Genomic DNA, 20,518 nt, shown 5'->3' with positions numbered 1-20,518 from the left:
ATTTGTTTGCCTTAGACCTCCCTCCATCCACCCACCATCCATCACACACCTTTTGGTTGTGATTGCGTGTGTTTGTTACTGAGCGTGAGTGTGTGTGTGAAAGACTCTGATGTTGTTGGTGAGCTATCTCACCGTGTTGTCACTTATTGAATGAAAGAATGATACCAAAGTCGTGACATAACACACCTTCATTCAGTTGTGTATGCCCCATTTACAAATCATCCAACGTCTCAACCTCTTCACTCGATCACTTCTTCATCTCTCAATTATACAATAACATCATTTACATATTACTACATACTTAGTTATATAAATATACATACATACATTGAGAGTAGCGACCAACAATACTTTGTAACATCACAATTACATATATTATAATACTACAACGCGCGCTTACATCAATCAATCAAACCAACCGACCAAACAAGCAAGCAAGCAATCAATCAAGAGTTCTGAAGGTAATTGATCATTCCAAACACACACATACTTACCAACATCAGCAAACAGCATTTCACCTCATCACATCTCATCACATCTCTAAATCATGTTTTTAAAACAACCGTTATTGTTGTGATTGCACTCATGTTATACAACACAATAAGTGATGGACAGGTAATACTTGGCCGTTTATGACAACATACTGTTGACAACCTACAGTATGTGCCAACTTGGCCTTGTCCATCTGTTTTGATCACCCACACCAACAGGCTATGATCAGATCGCTCACACTCACACACATTGATCAACCCCCGTTTTAAACATACCAGTCCATCCATTCCAATGTTTTCATTGTCAACAACTCACACACACACATAGGGCAATATTGAGCGATGACGTCGGGGTTACTGCGCACTGGTCGAGGAGTTGACTCTGGTCACTCATCACTATGATCGTCTGTTTTTTTTATTATTATTATTGTTATTGGACCATCATCTTTATTACCAAACCTACAACCATCCAGAATCGCATCGATCCAAACAGAACCAGACTTGGTCACCAATCAATCAATCAAAACTATTCAATCAATTATTATTACTTATCACTATCTATCTTCAATCCAACTTCCAACAAACAACAACAACAGCAACAACCCTAAGGTATATAATAACAACAACAAACAAACAAACAAAACAACCTTATACAGTATATACATTGTGTTTGTTTGAATGTGACGGTCTGGAGGGCAAAGACTCTTTTGTAGCCTTGGAATCCAGATTGGTCGTTGGCAATATTGGTGATATCGAGCGTGAATGAGGGGTGTATCATGTGCTTCAAACACCTCCGTATCACCCCCGCTACCAGGCCTCTCACACTCACTCACTCCCACTTTCTGATTGATCAATCAAACCCACCACCACACACACAACACACACACAACACACACCTCCATCTTAGTATTGGTATCACTTCTGCCTTGCCAATAACAACCATAACAACTATACCACTATCCACCCATCCATCCATTCATCGGCAATGCCACTCGACGCTCCGCCTACCTCTAGGCATCCAGTGTCCTCCTTTTCCTTTGATTAAACCTATGTACTCCTACGCATACTAACCGTTCGGACCTTTCCAGTTTCCATTTAGCTGTGTCCACTCAACTCAATTCAACGCTTCTTCAACGCCAACTGTACTACCAACAACAACATTATTATTACCATTACCACATCAATCATTCAATCAATCAATCAATCAATCAATTACCTGTATCCATACATAATAATTATTATTAATAATTAATTATCTCAATATTGCGCAACTGTACTACCAACATATATATAATATATATACACATATATAATCAATCAATCAATCAATCAATCAACAATGATATATCCAAACGATGTTATGAATGAGGTGCTCAGAGACGAGTACGGATGTGAGTTATTCCTTCAATATCTAAAGGCGATCTATTGCAGTGAGACCCTGCAATTCTGGTTGGAGATTGAGACTTTCAAGACTGTGGCCCCACCCGCACCCTACACTGGACTCACTGGTCCACTGTTGGCATTCGCCACATCAATCGATCCACCACCAACTTCAGCTACATCATCATCGTCATCAATTAACAACAATAATAATAGTAATAACTCTTTGACATCAACATCATCAACAAATAGCACACCGGATCAATCACAATCATCATCATCATCATCACCACCATCACCAAATAGTAGTACTACAACAACTACAACTACAACTACCACTACCACGGCCACTGGAGACAAGAAGGACCGCGGATGCTTCAAGTCCAGCCGTCCAAACTCACCCAATCCACGCAAATACTACTCACAAGAGGAGCTGAAAACACTGGCGCGATCAATCTTTGAGAAGTATCTGGAAAATGGCAGTGAGTTCGAGTTGAACATCGATGCCAATGCTCGCGAGGCTGTGCGCGCTCGTCTCGACGACGAAATCGATGCCTCCCTATTCGAGGATGTACAAAGAGTAGTATACGAGAGTCTTTGGATGGACTGTTTCCCACCTTTTACACATAGCATTGCTTATCACAAGTACAAAGGTATGTTTATTCAATCATTGGAGCAATTCCAAACAATTCCAAACAACTACAACGTGATCACTAACATTAATATTCCATCGCCAACCCAATGTTTAGAGGAGACTGGCAAATGTCATCTTCCGGGATTCCTCCAGATCAGCTTCAGGAAGAAGCAATCAAAGGCAGACTTTGTTGATATCCACATGAAGGAAATACCATCAAGGGGATAGATAGATAAATATATATAATATATAAAACCAAACCAATTATAAAATTAATTAATTATTTAGATATATAATATTTATTTATTTACTTATCTTTAGGTGGTAATACCATTATAAATGACATTATTATTATTAACAAGGAACCTATTACTTGTGCAATTAGAGATAACAACAAATAAATCAAATCAAAGACATCATCCAATACTTTCTCGAATTGGTTTTGTTGATTTGGCTGGAGTTGTTGTTGTTGTTGTTGTAGTTGTAGTTGTTGTTGTTGTTGTTGTTGTTTTTGAAGTCGCTGCATTTTATAGAGAGTAATTAGAGATGGTGATGAAGCTGGGGACTTTCCGCTTCCACTTCCAGAGTCTGTATCCTTTGTATTATCATCATATTGAATCGCTAATGATAACGATGATGTGTTTGTTATTGGTGGAGATAATGGAGCTGATGGGGATGATGGGGAGGAGGATAAGTAGTTATTGTTGTTGTCGTTGTCTTTGCCATTGAAAATATCATTGGTATGACTTCTGCTGTTTCCATGATCTTTGACATAGTCATAGACATTGACATTGACATTGACATCGACATTGACATCAACACTGGCATCAACATTGACACCGACATTGACATTATTGTTGTTCTCCACCTGTTCTTCTTCGTTGTTTGTTATGCCATTACAATGATTGAATTGACATGAGTCGCTTAATTGCTCACCAAGATCTTTTGAAATGTTATCCAACACATCCAATTGTTGTTGTTGTTGTTCCAATTGTTCTTGTTGTTGCTTGAGTTTGTTTATCTTGTCCAGAAAAGAATTCCATTGTTGGCATAAATGATATTGCCTCAAGTTTGAATCTATCTTTGAAACTATATCAATCTGTTGCTGTTGAAGTTGTTCAAACATGTCCCCTTCGGGATGCTCCAGTGGTATGTCCTTCTCCCTGGGCTGGTAGAAGGTGAGCTCATTCTTTAACAGGCTGAGCACCATGTCTTTGGTGAGGACCCAGTTCTCAAAGAACATCTGGACCGGTTTGGAGCAGACTGGTTCTTGATTCACATATTCCGCCATCCCAAAGTATGGATGGGCCAATGCTTGCTCAGCGGTGATACGCTTGTTTGGATTGAATTTCAACATCTTCTCCAACAGGTCAATGCCTAATGGACAGACATAGGGAAACATCTCTTTGAATGTCTTTGGAATCTCATTCTCCAGCACAATCTTTCGGATGAAGTCCCTTGCATTTTGATTGTTAATTTGGTCAATATCCTCTTGGCAAGGCATTCCAAGAATGTTCACGATTCTCCTGACTTGATCAACGTCTATCATTGTGTGTATGTGTGATCAGTTAGTCATGGAATCAATCTTTCAGTCAATTAGATATCCTACAGTTATCGCCCTTGAATAATGGTTTCCTTCCAATAAGCTCTGCCATTATACATCCAATTGACCATATATCAACTGATTGATTGATTGATCGAATATGTTAGTGGGACAACAATCACCAATTCTATCTCTCACCGACCATGTCCTGCCCTTCTCCTCAGTCCTCAACTAAACACTCACTAGCCTTGGAATAGAAAGTCCATTCGAGTATGATCTCTGGCGCACGGTAATATCTTGTTTCTACATACTCTGACATGATTCCAGGTGCTGACTCCTCACGTGCCAGACCAAAGTCACACACCTTTACAAAGGAATCGCCGTCGTTAATCAACACGTTGTTTGATTTCTATCCAAGATATCGGTGTAAGTAAGTAAATAAGTATTACCATCGATGGTTGTTAGGCCAGGGTGACATCGTGACACTTACCAAGTCTCTGTGTAACACATTGCCAGAATGGATGAACTTGAGTGCCTTTAGTATTTGATACACGATATATCTAATGTGATCACTCTCCAACTTTGTAGGCGAATTGATGATCTTATGGAGATCAGTGGTCATCAATTCGGAAACAATATAACTATAAACGATGAGAGTCAGTCAGCCAGTCAGTCAGTCAAGTTATGAAACACCAAGATGTACGTATCATGCTCCATCAACCTACACATCCTCACACTCATCCATTGGTGTCGTCTTTATCATGTACATATCAAGAATCTGAATGATCTGGAGTTGTTGTTGTTGAGGTAGGTAGGTAGTTGTTAGAACTCAATCAATCAATCAATCAATGAATGAATGAGTGAGTATCACATACATTCTCATGTTTAAGATGTCTTAAGGTGTATAGCTCACGGAGTAGTCTGAGACTTAGCTTGGGGTCATCATAGTCACATGTGATGATACGTTTGATTGCCACCTTTGTATTGGCCAGAGTGTCATCGGCAGAGCATACCACACCGAATGCACCATAGCCAATGCATCCTATCAACTTGTATCTTATTGGTACCTTGAATGATATACTACCAGAGATCAAATAAGTATTATAACCTGTCTCATTGGCATCGTCCACTGCATCTGGATGTGGTTGTATCAGGTTTGAACGTTTCAATGCTTCAAGATGGGTTGGTTCTTTCTTCTTCTCCTTTTGTTGTTGTAGTTGTGGCTGTTGTTCTTTTTGTTGTTGTTGTTGTTGTTGTTGGTCCATCTTTAATTGGAAAGGTTCAAAGCAAACTCTTTTTGTTTCAAGTCAATCAATGAAGTCATCTGAACCCTTGCCCTCGCACACTTACCCTCGCATCAAAATGAGGACTTGGTGAAGTTGACTTGATTGATTGTCGTCTTTTGTTCAATCAATGATTTATATATATTTATACACATAATAACATGGATTCAACAACAACAACAACAACAACAACAACGACATCAACAATGAACAAGAAGAAGAGATCACTAGAGGAAGAAGTTCCAACAATAATGGATGGTGATGAAGACAATAACAAAGACAATGATGGAGTTGTTGATAATGGTCAAGATGATGATGATGATGATGCAGCACATATCAATAGAGCAAAGAAGAGAATGCAAATGACAAGACGTGATTGTCCTTATTTGGACACTGTTAATCGATCGGTACTTGACTTTGACTTTGAGAAGATCTGTTCGATATCATTTGTCAATCTCAATGTCTATGCATGTTTGGTATGCGGCAGATTCTTCCAGGGCAAGAGCGAAGGCTCACACGCACACTATCACTGTCTACAAGCCAATCATCATGTCTTTGTCAACCTTCACAATCAAAAGATCTACTGTCTGCCCGACGACTATCAAGTGATTGATCCATCACTCGATGATATCAAGGTACGTATTTGGCTGCACAGTCGCCTCACTCTCAGGTAGGGTGAGGTCATGAATGATTGAATGGATACTAACACATTGCCGATCAATCAATCATTCACCTAGTATCTCATCAATCCAACATTCACTTCCGATCAGATTACAAAGTTGGATATGAGCACAAAGTACTCAAGATCATTGGATGGAACACAGTATCTGCCTGGCTATGTTGGACTTAACAATATCAAGAAGAACTCATTCATCAATGTCGTCATACAATCACTGGCACGTGTATCCATGGTCCGCGACTACTTCATCGATCAAGATAACATAAAGAGTGTAAGTGATTGAATGATTGAATGGAGGTGGGATGATCCCAGGATAGACTACTAACGCCAACATCTACAGATCAAGTCGCCATTGGTACTTAACTTTGGAGAGCTACTACGCAAGATATGGAATAATAGGAACTTTAAGGGACATGTGTCGCCTCATGAGTTGGTACAAGCGATACAGAGTGCGAGCAAGAGAAAGTTCACTATTGGCGCAGAGAGCGATCCTTTGGAGCTGCTGCAATGGTTCCTCAATATGCTCAGCGCAGACCTGCGCCAACAACTACATCTGGCCAAGCAGCAGGACTCAATCATTCAAAAGGCATTCAGTGGCGAGGTCTATGTAACGACAAAGACACCTCTCAAGGGCGAGACGATCTCGGCAGACAGGACCAACATGGAGTACAGTACAGTCTCGAGCAAAGTGCCATTCATGACATTGGTACTGGACCTGCCGCCAAAGGCGGTGTTCAAGGACGAGCAGGACAAATCGATTATTCCACAGGTGCCCCTATTCACTCTGTTGCAAAAGTATGATGGACGCACTGAGAAAGTGCAGCCCAATGGCGAGGTCAAGATCTACGAGCTGCGTCGACTGCCGCGCTACCTTGTCATGTGCGTCAAACGATTCCATCACAACAACTTCTTCAAGGAGAAGGATCCGACCATTGTCAACTTCCCGCTAAAGGGTCTGGATCTTAAAGATTGTAAGTTAAGTCCAGTCATTCATGAATGTCGCGCTGGAAATCAATCATCACTAACTAACTAACTCAATCAATCAATCAATCAATAGATTTATCCCCAGAGGTACTGTCAACATATAGATCAACCAAGTATAACTTGTTGTCAAACATTAGACATGAAGGCGATCCTAATGGTGGAAGTTACTCTGTATACATATATAACAAGGGACAGGACAAATGGTTTGAGATGCAAGATTTGAGTGTCAAGGAGGTACTGCCACAGTTGGTAGCAGTGTCTGAGGCCTACATACTGATATATGAGTTGCAACAGCAACAATAAATCATCCATCAATCCATCCAACATATGAGTGACGGCTGTAATTTGATTGACTAGACATTGTTGGGCATCTCAGCGGGAGGAGCTCGGGTCAGGAGTGCCCACAAACGACCTCCATTGAAAGTATCGAGATCTTGATCCACCTTGCCCGAAGGGTATATGAATACCCATACAGCCAGGATTTTAGATGGTCGGTCTTCTAGACGGTGTTCAACCCAATTGTCGTACCTTGTAATTAGGTTGGGTATCCTTGATGCCAAAGCATGGTTGGTATTGATCCATACTGAATCTTGGCCTTCAGTTTCCTTCACTGAAGGCCAAGATTCTGGTGAAATTCACGGCATCCATGGCTACGAACAGTGCCTCTCTGACCTCGGCATCAGTGCGCCTAGGAGGTTTAACTCCAGCTTGGTGTCTAGAGGCTACTCCTCGGGGGTTGAAACTTAGAAGAGCAACCATCTTCTTATTTTCTAGAGGGGTCCTGATAAGCTCAATCATATTAATATCCAAAGGGACTGGATATCCACAATCACCGATTCTTGTCCTAACTTTATTGTTTGTCCACCATACTATTTTGTCTAATTATATTATTATTTTTGGAATAAAGTTATATTATATAGTATAGATTACAAACTTAGAATTGAAGAGAAGATTGAACGTAAATAATTGAAAAAGCTGTCTAGGGAAGATTGATATTTATCATTTGTTTCAATTGCCTTCATTGTTAGTACCTGTTTCTTGTTTGGAAAGAGTTTAGATGTGATTGAATGATAGATGGATTAACTATATTGACTTTGGAAAATGTTTATTATTTTATATGACAATGAGCTGTGTCAGTAGTTAATTAATAAATGACCGTAATCATCCAATTGATCAAATTAGGACACCAGGAGTTTTGTTTGGGACATTAATTTAGTGAACTTCCAATTTCCAAATTTGGGATTGATTTGAGTGGTGTGGGTTGATGAGGTTCAATGATCATTAATTAATTATTTAATCAACCATTATACACTCATAATACTAATTATTTGTAATAGATATATGTACATGTTTGAAGTATGAGTAATACAACATCAACATCAACATCATCAACAACGGCTGATAATGATCAGGACTTTGAAACACCTGATGATCTACCAGAGCAACAAAAGACTGCAAAGAGATTGTTGGATGTAGAGGAGGAGGAAGCAGAGGCAGATCAAGATCAGGATGAAGATAAGGATAAGGCCCAAAGTGAGCCTGCTGCGCCACCCGCCCCTACTATAACACCATCAGCTCCAGGACCAACCTACATCATGACCTCTCCAAAGTCATTCGCCAGCTCACCCATATTCAGTGGGTCTCACAGCGTTGCAGCATCCACCCATCACGACGAGGAGGATGCCGAAGGACATCCAACCTTTGGCGGACGTCGCTTCATCTGTGAGAGTGGCAGTGATATCAGTGCTGGCGAGGAGCCACACCGTCCAGTGGTCAAGAGGAAGAGGATGGTGCGCAAGGAGGGCAAGATTTACGATATTCTCGAACATCGCATCGGCAGTGACGCACTCAAGAAGATGATCAATGGTCCCAGTCTGACGTTTGAGTGGCCGCTGGAGCTGGTGTTGGTGAGACACGGACAGAGTGAGGGCAATGAAGCCCAGTCTCGATCCAAGCGTGGAGATCTCAGCGCCTACACCGACGAGTTCAAGAAGAAGCATTCATCATCCTACCGTCTCACGGACAAGGGTATCAAGCAGGCCAAGATCGCAGGCAAATGGGTGCGCGAGAACGTCGCCCAGAACTTTGATCGATACTACACAAGTGAGTACGTCAGAGCCATGGAGACATCCAGTCTTCTCGGACTTGAAGAGGCACACTGGTTGACCGAGATACAACTCCGAGAGCGTGACAAGGGTAAGATGGACAATATCTCCTGGACCGAGAAGAATGAGAGGTTCGAGCCCGAGATGAAGCTTAGGAAGAGAGACAGGTATGTTGACGAGAGGGATGACCATGCTTGCTCTGGTGACTTGCGACTAACACTATGGTAACAGTTTCTTCTGGAGACCTCCCGAGGGAGAGAGTATCGCTCAGATCTGTCAGAGAGTGGAGCATACGTTCACGACACTGCGCAGGGAGTGCGCCAACAAGAGAGTGATCATTGTGTGTCATGGTGAGATTATGTGGGCGTTCAGAGTCAGACTGGAGAGACTGAGCCAGATCAGGTTCCATCAGTTGCAGTCGTCCAAGGACCCAAGAGACCTGATCCACAACACCTCCATCCTGTGGTACACCAGAGTGCATCCAAAGACTGGCGAGTTGTATCCCTACTTCAAGTTCCTGCGACAGGTGTGTCCGTGGCGTCCAGAGTACTCGGCGCCAGGCTGGGTCGAGTTTGATCGTCCCGTCTACACCAACGAGGAGTTGATGCAGAGTGTCAGGACCGTGCCACGTTACGTCAACAACCTAGACAATGATGAAGAGTTGGTCACAAGCAACAATGGATCAAAGTAGTCTGCCTGTTGAGGGTGAATGAGTGAGAAGACAGAGGAGGAGCATGCAAGGAGTGGAGTACATGGATGCCATGACAAATGGTCCATCCATCCTTCCGCCAAACTTAATTAAAAGTACTACTTGGATATGTATATCACAATGCTTTAATCGATCAATCCAATCAATCATCAGAGTAACTAGTGTTCTTGTCATTGTTACTTGATGAATGACTGTTGTTGGTAACTCTGGTATGTGCCTGTGTATGCTGTTGGTTGTTGTGATCCTTGGTGGACGAGAGCAGTAGGGTGAACTCGAGCTGCTCTTTGATTGTCTGTTGGGCAACCTTGTCAATCTCTTTGGACAGGAAGCCAAAGATCTGATGCTTGAGACGCGAGTCCACCTTGATGATGGCGTCGTAGACGTACTTGGACGAGCAGGTCTCCTTGTCAAACTTCTTATAGATCTGTTCCAGTATCTCGAGCAGACTGAACACGACGTGGAAGTAGTCCAAGTCTTTGGCCATCGATACGTTGAATATCTTGAGGAACTCGTAGACCACCGTGTTGCCAGTCTTGACGATCTTTGATTTGATGTGATCGTTCTCATTGACGATGGTATGAGTGTTGCCCTTCTTTGACAACAATACCTTTACGCCCTGCATCGCCGAGCCCAACTCGTAATGATAGTCAAACTCCTCCATCAACTGCACCAATGCCCTAACAAATGCTGGTCCCTTATCAGTCGATATCAAAGGTGCAAGACTAAGTCCAAGACTAAACCATCCAAGTAATCTAATTGAGTGGAGTGGGATGGGACGGGATGGTTAGGTAACTCCAGTGATTGTGGGAACAATCAAACAATAACAACAACATACCTCTTCTGTATCTCTACAGACTTTTCAAAGTCTGAACGATGAATAGATGCAACATTCATCCAATGTATTGGTTTCTGATTGGTGTAGTATGCAGCTTCATGTATTCTTCTTATATAATCAATAGCATTGGTCCTCTTGTCCACTATCTGTACGATTGACTTCTTCCTCTCGAGAGTCTCCTCCATCTTTGAAACAATAGCGTCCATTTTTGTTGTTTGTTTGTTTGATTGTTTAGTTGTTTAATAATAATACAAAGGTTATTCAGTAGTACAATGTCAATAAATAAGTTATATATATATATATATATTCTAAAGTTATAATAGTCTTATGTACATGTTATTTATATCTATCTCTTCATCAATAGTCTCAAATGATCATCGCCATCACTAAAATCTGATGGTTTTCGAAATTTTTTTAGATGATCATTTCAATGAAAGTGCCAAAGTATCTTTGATGATGGACAAGGTAATTGCCATAATCCTGATTTAGGATAGTAAGTCAGTTCCAGTGACCTTTAAAGTAAGTGTGTGTTTATTGTTCTTTGGCTAATCTTGACCTCATCTTGGATAGATGAACATCTTGTCTCCACTTCCTAAACCAAATCTTGTGTCTAATGATCTTGACAGATATTAAGGTGGCTAGCGCAAGTGCACCAACACCTCCTACAACAGCAGATACTATGATTGCTATTATTACCCACTTCCTCTCCTCCTCAGTCTTACACTTGTTGTTGGTAGACTTGTCCATCAGACTGACTATCACCGAGAAGTCCGGATCCAGCAATAATGTATCGTTGAAGCTTGGTACTGAAATGCCCACCGTGATCACTGGTCCACTACCTTGAGTGGTCGATGATGGTCCAATCTGTTTGTTGATCAAGTTGAATGTACGTCCATCGGCAATGCCTCGTGTAGGGTATCGACCATAGAGTCTATAACTATAATAAGGTATATCGATGAATGAGAACTCTTCACTTCTTGGATATAGAGATGGTTCACGGGTGTCATCACCTATACATCCTGTGCTGGTACCTGTGTTGTTGGTCGTGAAGCTCCATGTGAACAACAATATGTTCCCGCGATCCTTGAATGGATATCTCTGGACTGACAGCGTGACCTTGACTGACTGTGGTATCAATCTGATGGACTCATTCAACCATTGCACCTCTGTGTAGTTCTGACCTGTAAGCAATGTGGATACATTGATCAAGGCACCATTCTCAGCGATCTTGTACATCAGGATGGTGGATTCATTCCTCACGTATGACATATTATCCAACTGGATCTCATTGACCAGGTTGCCAACGGAGTCCAACTCTTGTATCTTGGTGGCCCTGATACCAAATTTGAAGGTCTGTCCATTGTCCTTGGGTATGATTGATGTGTTGTCATAGACTCCTGTGGCCTCGATCACTACCCAAGGTGTATCATTGTTGGTGACCACATTGAGTGGTGGGAGCACCTCTATCTTCTTGGAGCAGTCCACATAGACGTAGCCCTCTGGGCATGAGCAGTAGCCACTGCTCAAACACTTGCCAATGTTGCTGCAGTTGTTTGGACAGTCCTTGAACTGACAGAAGTCACCCCAGTATCCTGGTGGGCACTGGCAGTTGCCATTCACACATATTGAACCGTGTTGACATTCTGATGCACAGTCTGTGTTGATTGATAACCTGCTCTTACCAGGAAATTGAAGGTCCAACTCATACTGGCTCATGCCAATAAGGTTGCCACCAACATCCGACACTCCATAGACAGAGAAGTGAATGCCTTCCAAACCCATTGTACGGGGCAATGTCAAAGAGGCAACATATGTCGCCAAAGTATTGGTTGAGTTTGGCAGTCTGGTCATTGACATCGAGGCCTTGGTTGGATCCCATTGTAACTGATCCTCAACATATACAATTGGATTGATAATGTCTGAGATGGCCAATGATGAGCTGCTCACATCCATCGAGAAGTTGAATGTCCTGAATGTTTGATTGTTGCTCAATGGGAATAGTTCCTTGGGCACAAAGTCAAACCTGGGGATGGCCAATGTCGAGGTCATTTGGATGCCACCGAATGTGATCGGAGTGTTCAGGGCAAAGTCAAAGTAGGAGAACTTTTGGCAGTTGTGATGGAAGTCGCATACCATGCTCGGGTGGTAGTAAAAGGTCATGGAGCCAGTGTTCTGGTACTTGGCATCGGTACTCTGTGGTATGATATCGAATGTGAATGATGGAGATTGATTGGTGGCGTCTGTGTTGTTCATCGTGATGGTCCTACGTGTCATGTCAAATGATGAGAAGTAAGTCACTTGGACACTGGCCACGCCTGATGGGTCAAATGTGCCCACCGTCAATGTCTTTCCACTAGCCTGAACATTGACAACCTGTGGAGCATTCGCATCGAATGGACTGAACACCACTACTTCTGCCGATGACAACTGGAGTGAGTTGAACAATGGTGTGTCTACATAGATCTGTTGCAACATATTTGACAGGGTTTGATGGGAGATGGAGTAGTTGTTGTTTGTGTTGGGGTTTAGAAGTGAGACCGACACTTCGTAGGTCGTTGTCTTGTGTGTGGAGGGGATGGCGAGGTATCCAACTGCCGCATATATGTCACTGCTGATCAACTGTCTTGACACATTCATAGGGATCGAGAAGATGTCCTGTGAATCACTCTGGGATGTGAGTGTTATATTGACCAGGTACGGTGTGTCAACATTGATGTAGCGAAGCTCTAACTTGATGTTTGATCGATCCAAGTACTTGTAGTTCATCTTGATGGGGATTGGACCAGAGTACGGTGGACAGGGCATGGGGTCGTATGGATGATGGTAAGAGAATCCACTCGATTGTTTCTGATTGCCAATTCGATCATAGCACGTGATAATGAAGAATTGAGTACAGCCAAGTGGATCAAGGGCGCTGGATATATCGAGGTCAAAGGTCATGTTGTTGAATGATGTGAATGGCAGAGCATCCCTTGGTAAGAGCGTCGTCGTGTTGAATTGATTGAAGATGATTTGACATGATCCAACTCCAGACAAGTCGTCGACGACATTGATCAACATTCTCTTGGTTGCAGTGTTGATGGTCGTTGTTAATACCGGTGGGATTGTATCAATCAACATTGAATCATTGCCTGGGATTGTGATTGTTGGTAGGTTGTTGATGTTGAAGCTTGTTGTGATAATCTTGGGTGTGATGGTTGTTGTTGGCATGAATGGTAGTGTTGTGAATGAATTGTATGTTCTCGATAATGGTGTAGCCTTGATGATTGAATATGGATAGTAATAAGAGAATGCAATTGTAAACTTTGAATACCTAAAGTTCAATGGTACCGTACTAATGAAAGTGTTGGTATAACCAAGTGTAAACTCAAGGGACATCTCATAACTTGTTGAATTGACTCTTGGTGTTTGGAATCCAAGTGTTGGAAGAGCCTCGGTATCTACATTGAGAGAGTGATTGGAATAGTTCCATTGATTGTTCGATCAAATGATAATAATGTGTTAGTGATTGAATGATCATTTGGAAATAAAACAAAAATAGTACCTACTGTTTGTAGCGATCAGGTTGGTTGTGATGGTGAGTGGACCGTAGAGTTTGTTACCACGACTGTAATAGGAGAGTTTGTATGAAGTTGAGATCGACTGTATCATCGTTGGAAGTGGGAATTGGATCCATGATGAGTAGGTGGTGGCTGATGTCAACTTGGGCATGATGTTGGAGTCTATGTATACTATATTGGCATCTGATGTTACGACGATCATAAGTACATCCTCTGGTGATGTCACTGTGAAGTTGAGTAGTAATGGTATTGACAAAGGAGTGTACGCGTCGAGTTGGTAGTTGTTATATCCACCTGGTGATGGATGTGTGAGCGTGATTGATGATATGGTTGGGTTTGAATCTGATGGATTGACTGATGAAATACGATTGAATGAATATTGTTGAGTGGTTGCCACACGGAAATCAAGTGCTTCTGATTGATTGTTGGTCATAATACGTCCGAGTATCACTCTCGATGGTTCTGATCCTCCATAGTTGATGAATCTAGGCATGACCAGGGTCATGATATCGAAAAAGTCCCTTACCAAGGGTTTGAAAGGGAGACCATCCGATGATTGACCTCGAGGGTATAGTTCAAAGTTGTTGTAACGGATCAACATGTCAAGGGTAGGCTCTTCAATCAAGAATGGATTGTCATAGTTGAATGATGATGTGATTGGTGTGACGGTGGTGATCGCCGACATATTCGTAGTGTCTCCAGCACCACAGTATAATGGATTGGGCAATGTGATTGGAAGTATATTGAGGGCATAGTCATACAGATATAGCATGGATTGAGAAGTACCTTGAAACACAGTGAATGAAGCTCCAAACAGTCCATTTTGACGTGTACCAGATATTAGATTGGTTGAGAATTGTCCTTGATCAGTCTCTGTTGAATAAATACTCAATCCAAGTACACCATAATAGTTATCAGTGGCATTGAACTGAACAACACATTGACAACTACTATCATATCCATTGAACTGCAACATCTGTGTATTATTGATCGTTACCAACGATGACATTCCAAGATACATCCAGTCCTTGTTCACATTGGTACTTGGTGGTTGATTGTCTAATCATGATTAATTGAGTTAGGCTTGGGTGGGGGTGGAATAGTTTCAATCACAACATACCTAGAATGTCAACTTTGAATGGTTTGTCGAGTCCATAGAATTGAATGTCGGATGTGGACATTGTGAGGTTACTGTAGGATGCATTGACTAGGGTGAGTGTGATCTGATTGCCAAGACTTAGGATATTGGCTGGTATACTGTATTTGCTTGCAACTGAACAACATGATACAGAAGTAATTGAGAACTTATTTGATGGATTATTATTATAAGAGAATGTTAACTCTATGAATGATCCATTATAGGGTCCAGTAATATTTATAAATAATTGATTATTAGCATTATATATTGGATCAATTGTCAACCCATCTATGACCTTTGTTTGTTGTGCCTCAATATTCTTAAAATAATAACAACTTAATAGTATTATTGTTAAAAATAATAATTTATGATAGTTATACATTATTATTATTGAATAGTTAAAAGTATTACTTGTTTGATGATATCCTCATGTCTGAAAATGATTCAGTTGGTTAAGAGGAAGTCAGGTAAGATTGATTTCGTTTGATCAAATCTATAAATAAATTTAAAAAAAGAAGTTAAGAGTAATGACGATGATATTTTGGGTCAGGTAGGGTAACCCCAAAGACCATCGTATTCTAGAAGGGCACAGTGCCCATCCAAAATGGACCTGTCTCTTCATGATCAAAAAAAAAACAATCGTGGTTTGGCCGCAGATTTTTCAACGAACTGATTTGAAAATCAACAAAAATCAGTCAAAGCAGTCATTTAAAACTTTAAATTCCTGATGTATCACAACAACAAGTTGAAGGGCTTGGATGTTGTCATTTTTAGAGTCATTGGCGTTGGATGCATCCCAAGGTTACCCGATCTTTGGACCTTTGGCAAAATTACCATGTTTAATAATCAATTAATTAATTCTCTTTCTCAAGCGACGCACGTAGTTTGGCTAAATGAATGTTGTGTCGCCATTCTCTGAACCATAGTTGATGTCTGATCGACTTGATGGCAACTAGTGCAGATACTCCAACTAAGCCAAGCGCACCTACTATTGAGAATGTAACAATTACTGCAAACATCCATTTTTGAGCGACAATACTACAACTCTTGTTCATTGACTTGTCAAGTGGACTTACTATCACTGAGAAGTCTGGATCGAGCCATAATGTATAATTGAAACTTGGCACGGCCATTCCAACTGTAATATTTGGTCCGCTAACATCCCGCAGGTAGTTACGCAAGCTGAAAGGGCGTCCATCGGCCAGTCCACGAGTCGGGTATCGTCCAAGTAGCCGGTAACTATAATATGGGAGGTCTATGAATGAGAATGAGTCGTTGGCAGGGTAGAGCAGAGGGTCCAAGTCCCAATCCTCGACGCACTCTGAGCCATAGTTATGCATGGTGAAGTCCCATGTGAACAATAGAATGTTGTCGCGATGCGCAAATGTGTAGCGGTCAATGACAAATGTGATCTTGACAGTTTGCGGTACCATTGTGATGGTCTCATTCAACCACTCAATCTGTGAGTAGTTTTTGGCGCCAGTGAGTATGGTCGTCACATTCACTCTTGCTCCATTGGCCGTGACCAACAACATCTCCACTTTGGACGCACTCTCTGTCACGGTCATGTTTGACAAGTCGATCGTGTTGACAACGTTCTCCTGGCTGTCCAACTCCTGGATATGTGTGGCCGTGACGCCAAACGAGAATTTGTGATCAATGATGGTTGGTGTGTCTGATGTGCCCTCATACAATCCATTTGCCTCGATCAAGAATGATGGAGCGTCACCGGTGTGAGTGACATTGAATGTCGGCAGCACAACGATTTTGAATGAGCAGTCCACGCCGGCAAAGCCCTCGGGACACGAGCAATAGCCACTACTGATACATATTCCAATGTTGCTGCAGTTGTTTGGACAGTCTTTGAATTGGCAAAAGTCGCCCCAGAACCCTGGCGGACACTGGCAGTTGCCATTGACACATTGAGCTCCTTGGAGACAGGGTGATGCACATCCAGTGACGATGCCCAGCAGTCTGCTCTTGCCTGGGAATGCTTTGTCCAGCTCATATTGACTCATTCCAAGGATGTTTCCACCGACATCTGTTACACCAAACACTGAGAACTGAACGCCATCCAATCCCATTGTACGAGGTAGAGTCACTGATGCCGTGTATGTTGCCAATGTTGCTGTGGAGTTGGATGACCTTGTCATTGTGGCGGACCTTTTGGTGGCTTGCCATTGATATTTATCCTCAACATATACAATTGGATTGATCTTATCCGAGATTGCCAATGTAGTACTCTTCACATCCACCGTGAAGTTGAAAGTCCTATAGGTTTGATTATTGTTGAAAGGATACAACATCTTTGGAATGAAATCAAACCTTGATATCTCTAATGTTGATGTTACTACAAGTTGAGTGCGTTGATTGTTAGTTTGGAATGATTCCAGCATGTGATTGATCGAGTGAATGAATGAGCTTACATGGAGTGCCACCAAAGGTGATCTGAGTGTTGAGCGAAAAATCATTGTAGGTGAACTCTTGACAGTTGGCATAGACATCGCATACTTTGCTTGGATGGCAATAGTAGGTCATTGTTCCAGTACCTTGATATGCGGCATCAGTGGATTGTGGAATGTCGAATGTGAAGGTTGGTGCAACATTCGAGTCATTGTTGAACTTGTTGATCACTCGTGGAGTCATGTCGAATGAGGTAAAGTAAGTGAACTCTAGACTGGCAACTCCTGATGGATCGAATGTTGATACTGTGACCATCTGTGCAGTGGTTTGAACACTCAAAGTTGGAGCATTCGAATCAGCTGGATTGTAGAGTGTTGTCTGTGCAGAGGTCAATGATGGATATGAATACGGTGGATTGGTGGTCATCACATTCCTCAACAATATCTGAAGTGATGAGTATGGTACTGAGTAGTTCTGTCCAGATTTCAGTTGAAAGTTGAGTGATATATTGTACTTTGAGGTCAACTGATTGCTTGGTATCGAGTAATCTCCAACAGCCGCGAACATTGTGCTGTTGAATAGTTGTTTGGACACTGTCAGTGGAACATCAATGGATGATGATGTTGTTGATGATGATGTGGTAAGTGTCAATGTGACCTGATATGGTTCGTTCACATTGATATACCTAACATCAAATCGAATGGTGTTGCGATTGATGTACTTGGTGTTGACCTTGGTTGGAACTGGTCCAAAGTACGGTGGACATGTCAATCGAGTGTTCATGGTGAGGTCAGTGTTTCTAAGTCGATCAGAGCACCCAACAGAGTAGAATGATGGACATAGCAATGGATCCAATACTGATGATATGTCCAAATCGAATGTCATTCTGTTGAAGCTTGTGATTGGCAGTGCGTCCTTGGGATAGACCGTCAACCCTTTGATAACAAGTGGGAACTCAATGTAGCATTGACCCACGCCAGACAGATCGTCAGAGACATCGATATTCATTCGTTTGGAAGTCATGTTGAAATTGACAATAGCCGTCGGGGCCGCTGTATCCAAGATCTCAGAGTTGTTACTTGGTAGAGTAATGGCTGTGAATGGTACTGTAATACTATCGATAGTTGGTATCATTGTTATATCTGGCATTGATGGCAATGATGTGAATGATGTATAGACTCGTGATAAAGGTGTTCCCTTGATCACGCCATAAGGGAACATGAAGTCATTGCCAAAGGGGTAATCAATTCCACCATATCTGATCGCCAATGTGTCTGATCTCCGCTTTGTGATCAGAGGATCTGTAAAAGTCAACGAGTACTTCAATGCCAGTTCAGGATCTGCCTGTCCTCCATTCGTTGGATTTGCGGTGTATCCAATGTAGTTACTCGTTGGATCAGTGCTTGGGTCTGTTTGATTGAAGGGTGGAATCATTCAATGTGTTAGTTCGTGAGTGATCCATTGATTAATCAATGGACTTACTGTTGGAGGCAATTAGATTGGTTGTGATTGTGAATGGTCCATGGAGTTGACCACTCGAACTGTAGTAGGTGAGGTTGAATGTGGTCGGTATGGTGGTGGCCTCAATGTATAATGGGAATTGTATCCACGATGAGTATGTGGACGGTGAAGTTAACTTGATCATAATGTTTGAATCGATGAATGATCTCTGGTTGGTGCCTTCAGACACCTCAATATATAATATCTGTTCGGGGAATGTAACGGTAAAGTTGAGTAACAGTGGCATAACACCTGACTCTTTGTTAAGGTTGAAGTTGTTGTAGCCGCCTGGTCTTGGATGTGTGAGTGTAATGACACTTATCGTTGGTCCACTGTCTGGTGCACTCGCTATACTTCGGGTGAGTGTGAACTGTTGAGTCGAATCGAATGTGAACTGAAGTGTCTCTGATTGATTGCCAGTTGTGATGATACGACCAATGACCAACTGTGAAGGTGATGTCGAGGATGTTGGAACAAAGGCAATCTGTCGCATCACAAGGTTCTCGCTAACTGGTGACCATGGTAGACTGAATGGTTGGCTGTACGATGCCTTGTAACTCTTGAAGTTGTTTACCTGGAACAAGATGTCCAGGGTTGGTTCGGGAATGAGGAAGTCTGGGTTGTCCAGGTTGAATGAGGTCGACACAGGGGTGACCGACACTATCGTGGACACGTTCTTCACGCCAACTCCACAATGTAGTGGCGTCTTTAGATTGATCGACTGCATGTTGAAGGCCTCGTCGTAAAGATACACAGACGATATGTTGGCACGGGAGAGCATGTACGTCGATGCTCTGAACTGACCATTTAAGTAGTTTCCAGAGAGTGTAGTAATCTTCCCTGATTCACCATTCTGTTCAGCATTTGAATCAGTACTCAATAGCCTGATGCCATAATAATTATCGGTTGCTGAGAAGATGATATCAATAAAGCAAGGTGATCCATACCCCGAATACTCAATGACTTCTGTGCCATTGATCACCATTCTCTGTCCAGCTGGATATATAAATGTGCTCTCATCAGTGTGCGGAGGTTGGTTGTCTGGATCAATGATTGAGTCAGTGAGTGTGTGAGCATGGCCATGATCAGATGTCAATGTTTGAACTTACCTAGGATATGCACGACCCATAGTTTGTTGAGACCATATGAGGCGATGGCTGTTGAGTTCATTGTTGTATTGCCCATGGATACAGAGTATAATGTAAGGTTGAGTTGAGTTCCTAGTGATGATAAGATTTGTCTTGGTATTTTTGTATTGTTGAATACTGAACAAC

At 42.0% G+C, this 20,518-nt stretch overlaps 7 protein-coding genes across 7 annotated transcripts; 3 read left to right on the top strand and 4 right to left on the bottom strand.

Annotated features, from left to right (window-relative positions):
* Positions 1-1,830: 1,830 nt before the first annotated feature.
* Positions 1,831-2,733, top strand: SAMD00019534_011930 (hypothetical protein; the record flags this gene model as incomplete). The annotated part of the gene is made up of 2 exons (XM_012903160.1): positions 1,831-2,524; positions 2,621-2,733. 2 exons carry the CDS (start codon positions 1,831-1,833, stop codon positions 2,731-2,733), a joined length of 807 nt encoding a protein of 268 aa, XP_012758614.1.
* Positions 2,734-2,812: 79 nt separating this feature from the next.
* On the bottom strand, positions 2,813-4,160 carry SAMD00019534_011920 (hypothetical protein; the record flags this gene model as incomplete). Its single annotated transcript, XM_012903159.1, has 2 exons — positions 2,813-4,047; positions 4,115-4,160. The coding sequence occupies 2 exons, from the start codon at positions 4,158-4,160 to the stop codon at positions 2,813-2,815; spliced, it is 1,281 nt and encodes a 426-aa protein (XP_012758613.1).
* A 1,332-nt stretch (positions 4,161-5,492) lies between these two features.
* On the top strand, positions 5,493-7,279 carry SAMD00019534_011910 (hypothetical protein; the record flags this gene model as incomplete). The annotated part of the gene is made up of 4 exons (XM_012903158.1): positions 5,493-5,966; positions 6,069-6,281; positions 6,351-6,981; positions 7,068-7,279. Coding segments are annotated over 4 exons (1,530 nt in total), but the record flags the coding sequence as incomplete, so codon positions are not given.
* Positions 7,280-8,352: 1,073 nt separating this feature from the next.
* On the top strand, positions 8,353-9,790 carry SAMD00019534_011900 (hypothetical protein; the record flags this gene model as incomplete). The annotated part of the gene is made up of 2 exons (XM_012903157.1): positions 8,353-9,266; positions 9,331-9,790. 2 exons carry the CDS (start codon positions 8,353-8,355, stop codon positions 9,788-9,790), a joined length of 1,374 nt encoding a protein of 457 aa, XP_012758611.1.
* Positions 9,791-9,950: 160 nt separating this feature from the next.
* Positions 9,951-10,849, bottom strand: SAMD00019534_011890 (hypothetical protein; the record flags this gene model as incomplete). The annotated part of the gene is made up of 2 exons (XM_012903156.1): positions 9,951-10,560; positions 10,644-10,849. 2 exons carry the CDS (start codon positions 10,847-10,849, stop codon positions 9,951-9,953), a joined length of 816 nt encoding a protein of 271 aa, XP_012758610.1.
* Positions 10,850-11,174: 325 nt separating this feature from the next.
* Positions 11,175-15,384, bottom strand: SAMD00019534_011880 (hypothetical protein; the record flags this gene model as incomplete). The annotated part of the gene is made up of 3 exons (XM_012903155.1): positions 11,175-14,083; positions 14,192-15,262; positions 15,324-15,384. The coding sequence occupies 3 exons, from the start codon at positions 15,382-15,384 to the stop codon at positions 11,175-11,177; spliced, it is 4,041 nt and encodes a 1,346-aa protein (XP_012758609.1).
* Positions 15,385-16,311: 927 nt separating this feature from the next.
* On the bottom strand, positions 16,312-20,429 carry SAMD00019534_011870 (hypothetical protein; the record flags this gene model as incomplete). The annotated part of the gene is made up of 5 exons (XM_012903154.1): positions 16,312-16,326; positions 16,418-17,691; positions 17,768-19,153; positions 19,227-20,285; positions 20,354-20,429. 5 exons carry the CDS (start codon positions 20,427-20,429, stop codon positions 16,312-16,314), a joined length of 3,810 nt encoding a protein of 1,269 aa, XP_012758608.1.
* Positions 20,430-20,518: the final 89 nt, after the last annotated feature.

The sequence above is a fragment of the Acytostelium subglobosum genome (genome assembly GCF_000787575.1).
Source record: "Acytostelium subglobosum LB1 DNA, scaffold: scaffold2, whole genome shotgun sequence".
Taxonomy (NCBI): Eukaryota; Evosea; class Eumycetozoa; order Acytosteliales; family Acytosteliaceae; genus Acytostelium; species Acytostelium subglobosum.
This window is presented reverse-complemented; position numbering and strand designations above follow the sequence as displayed.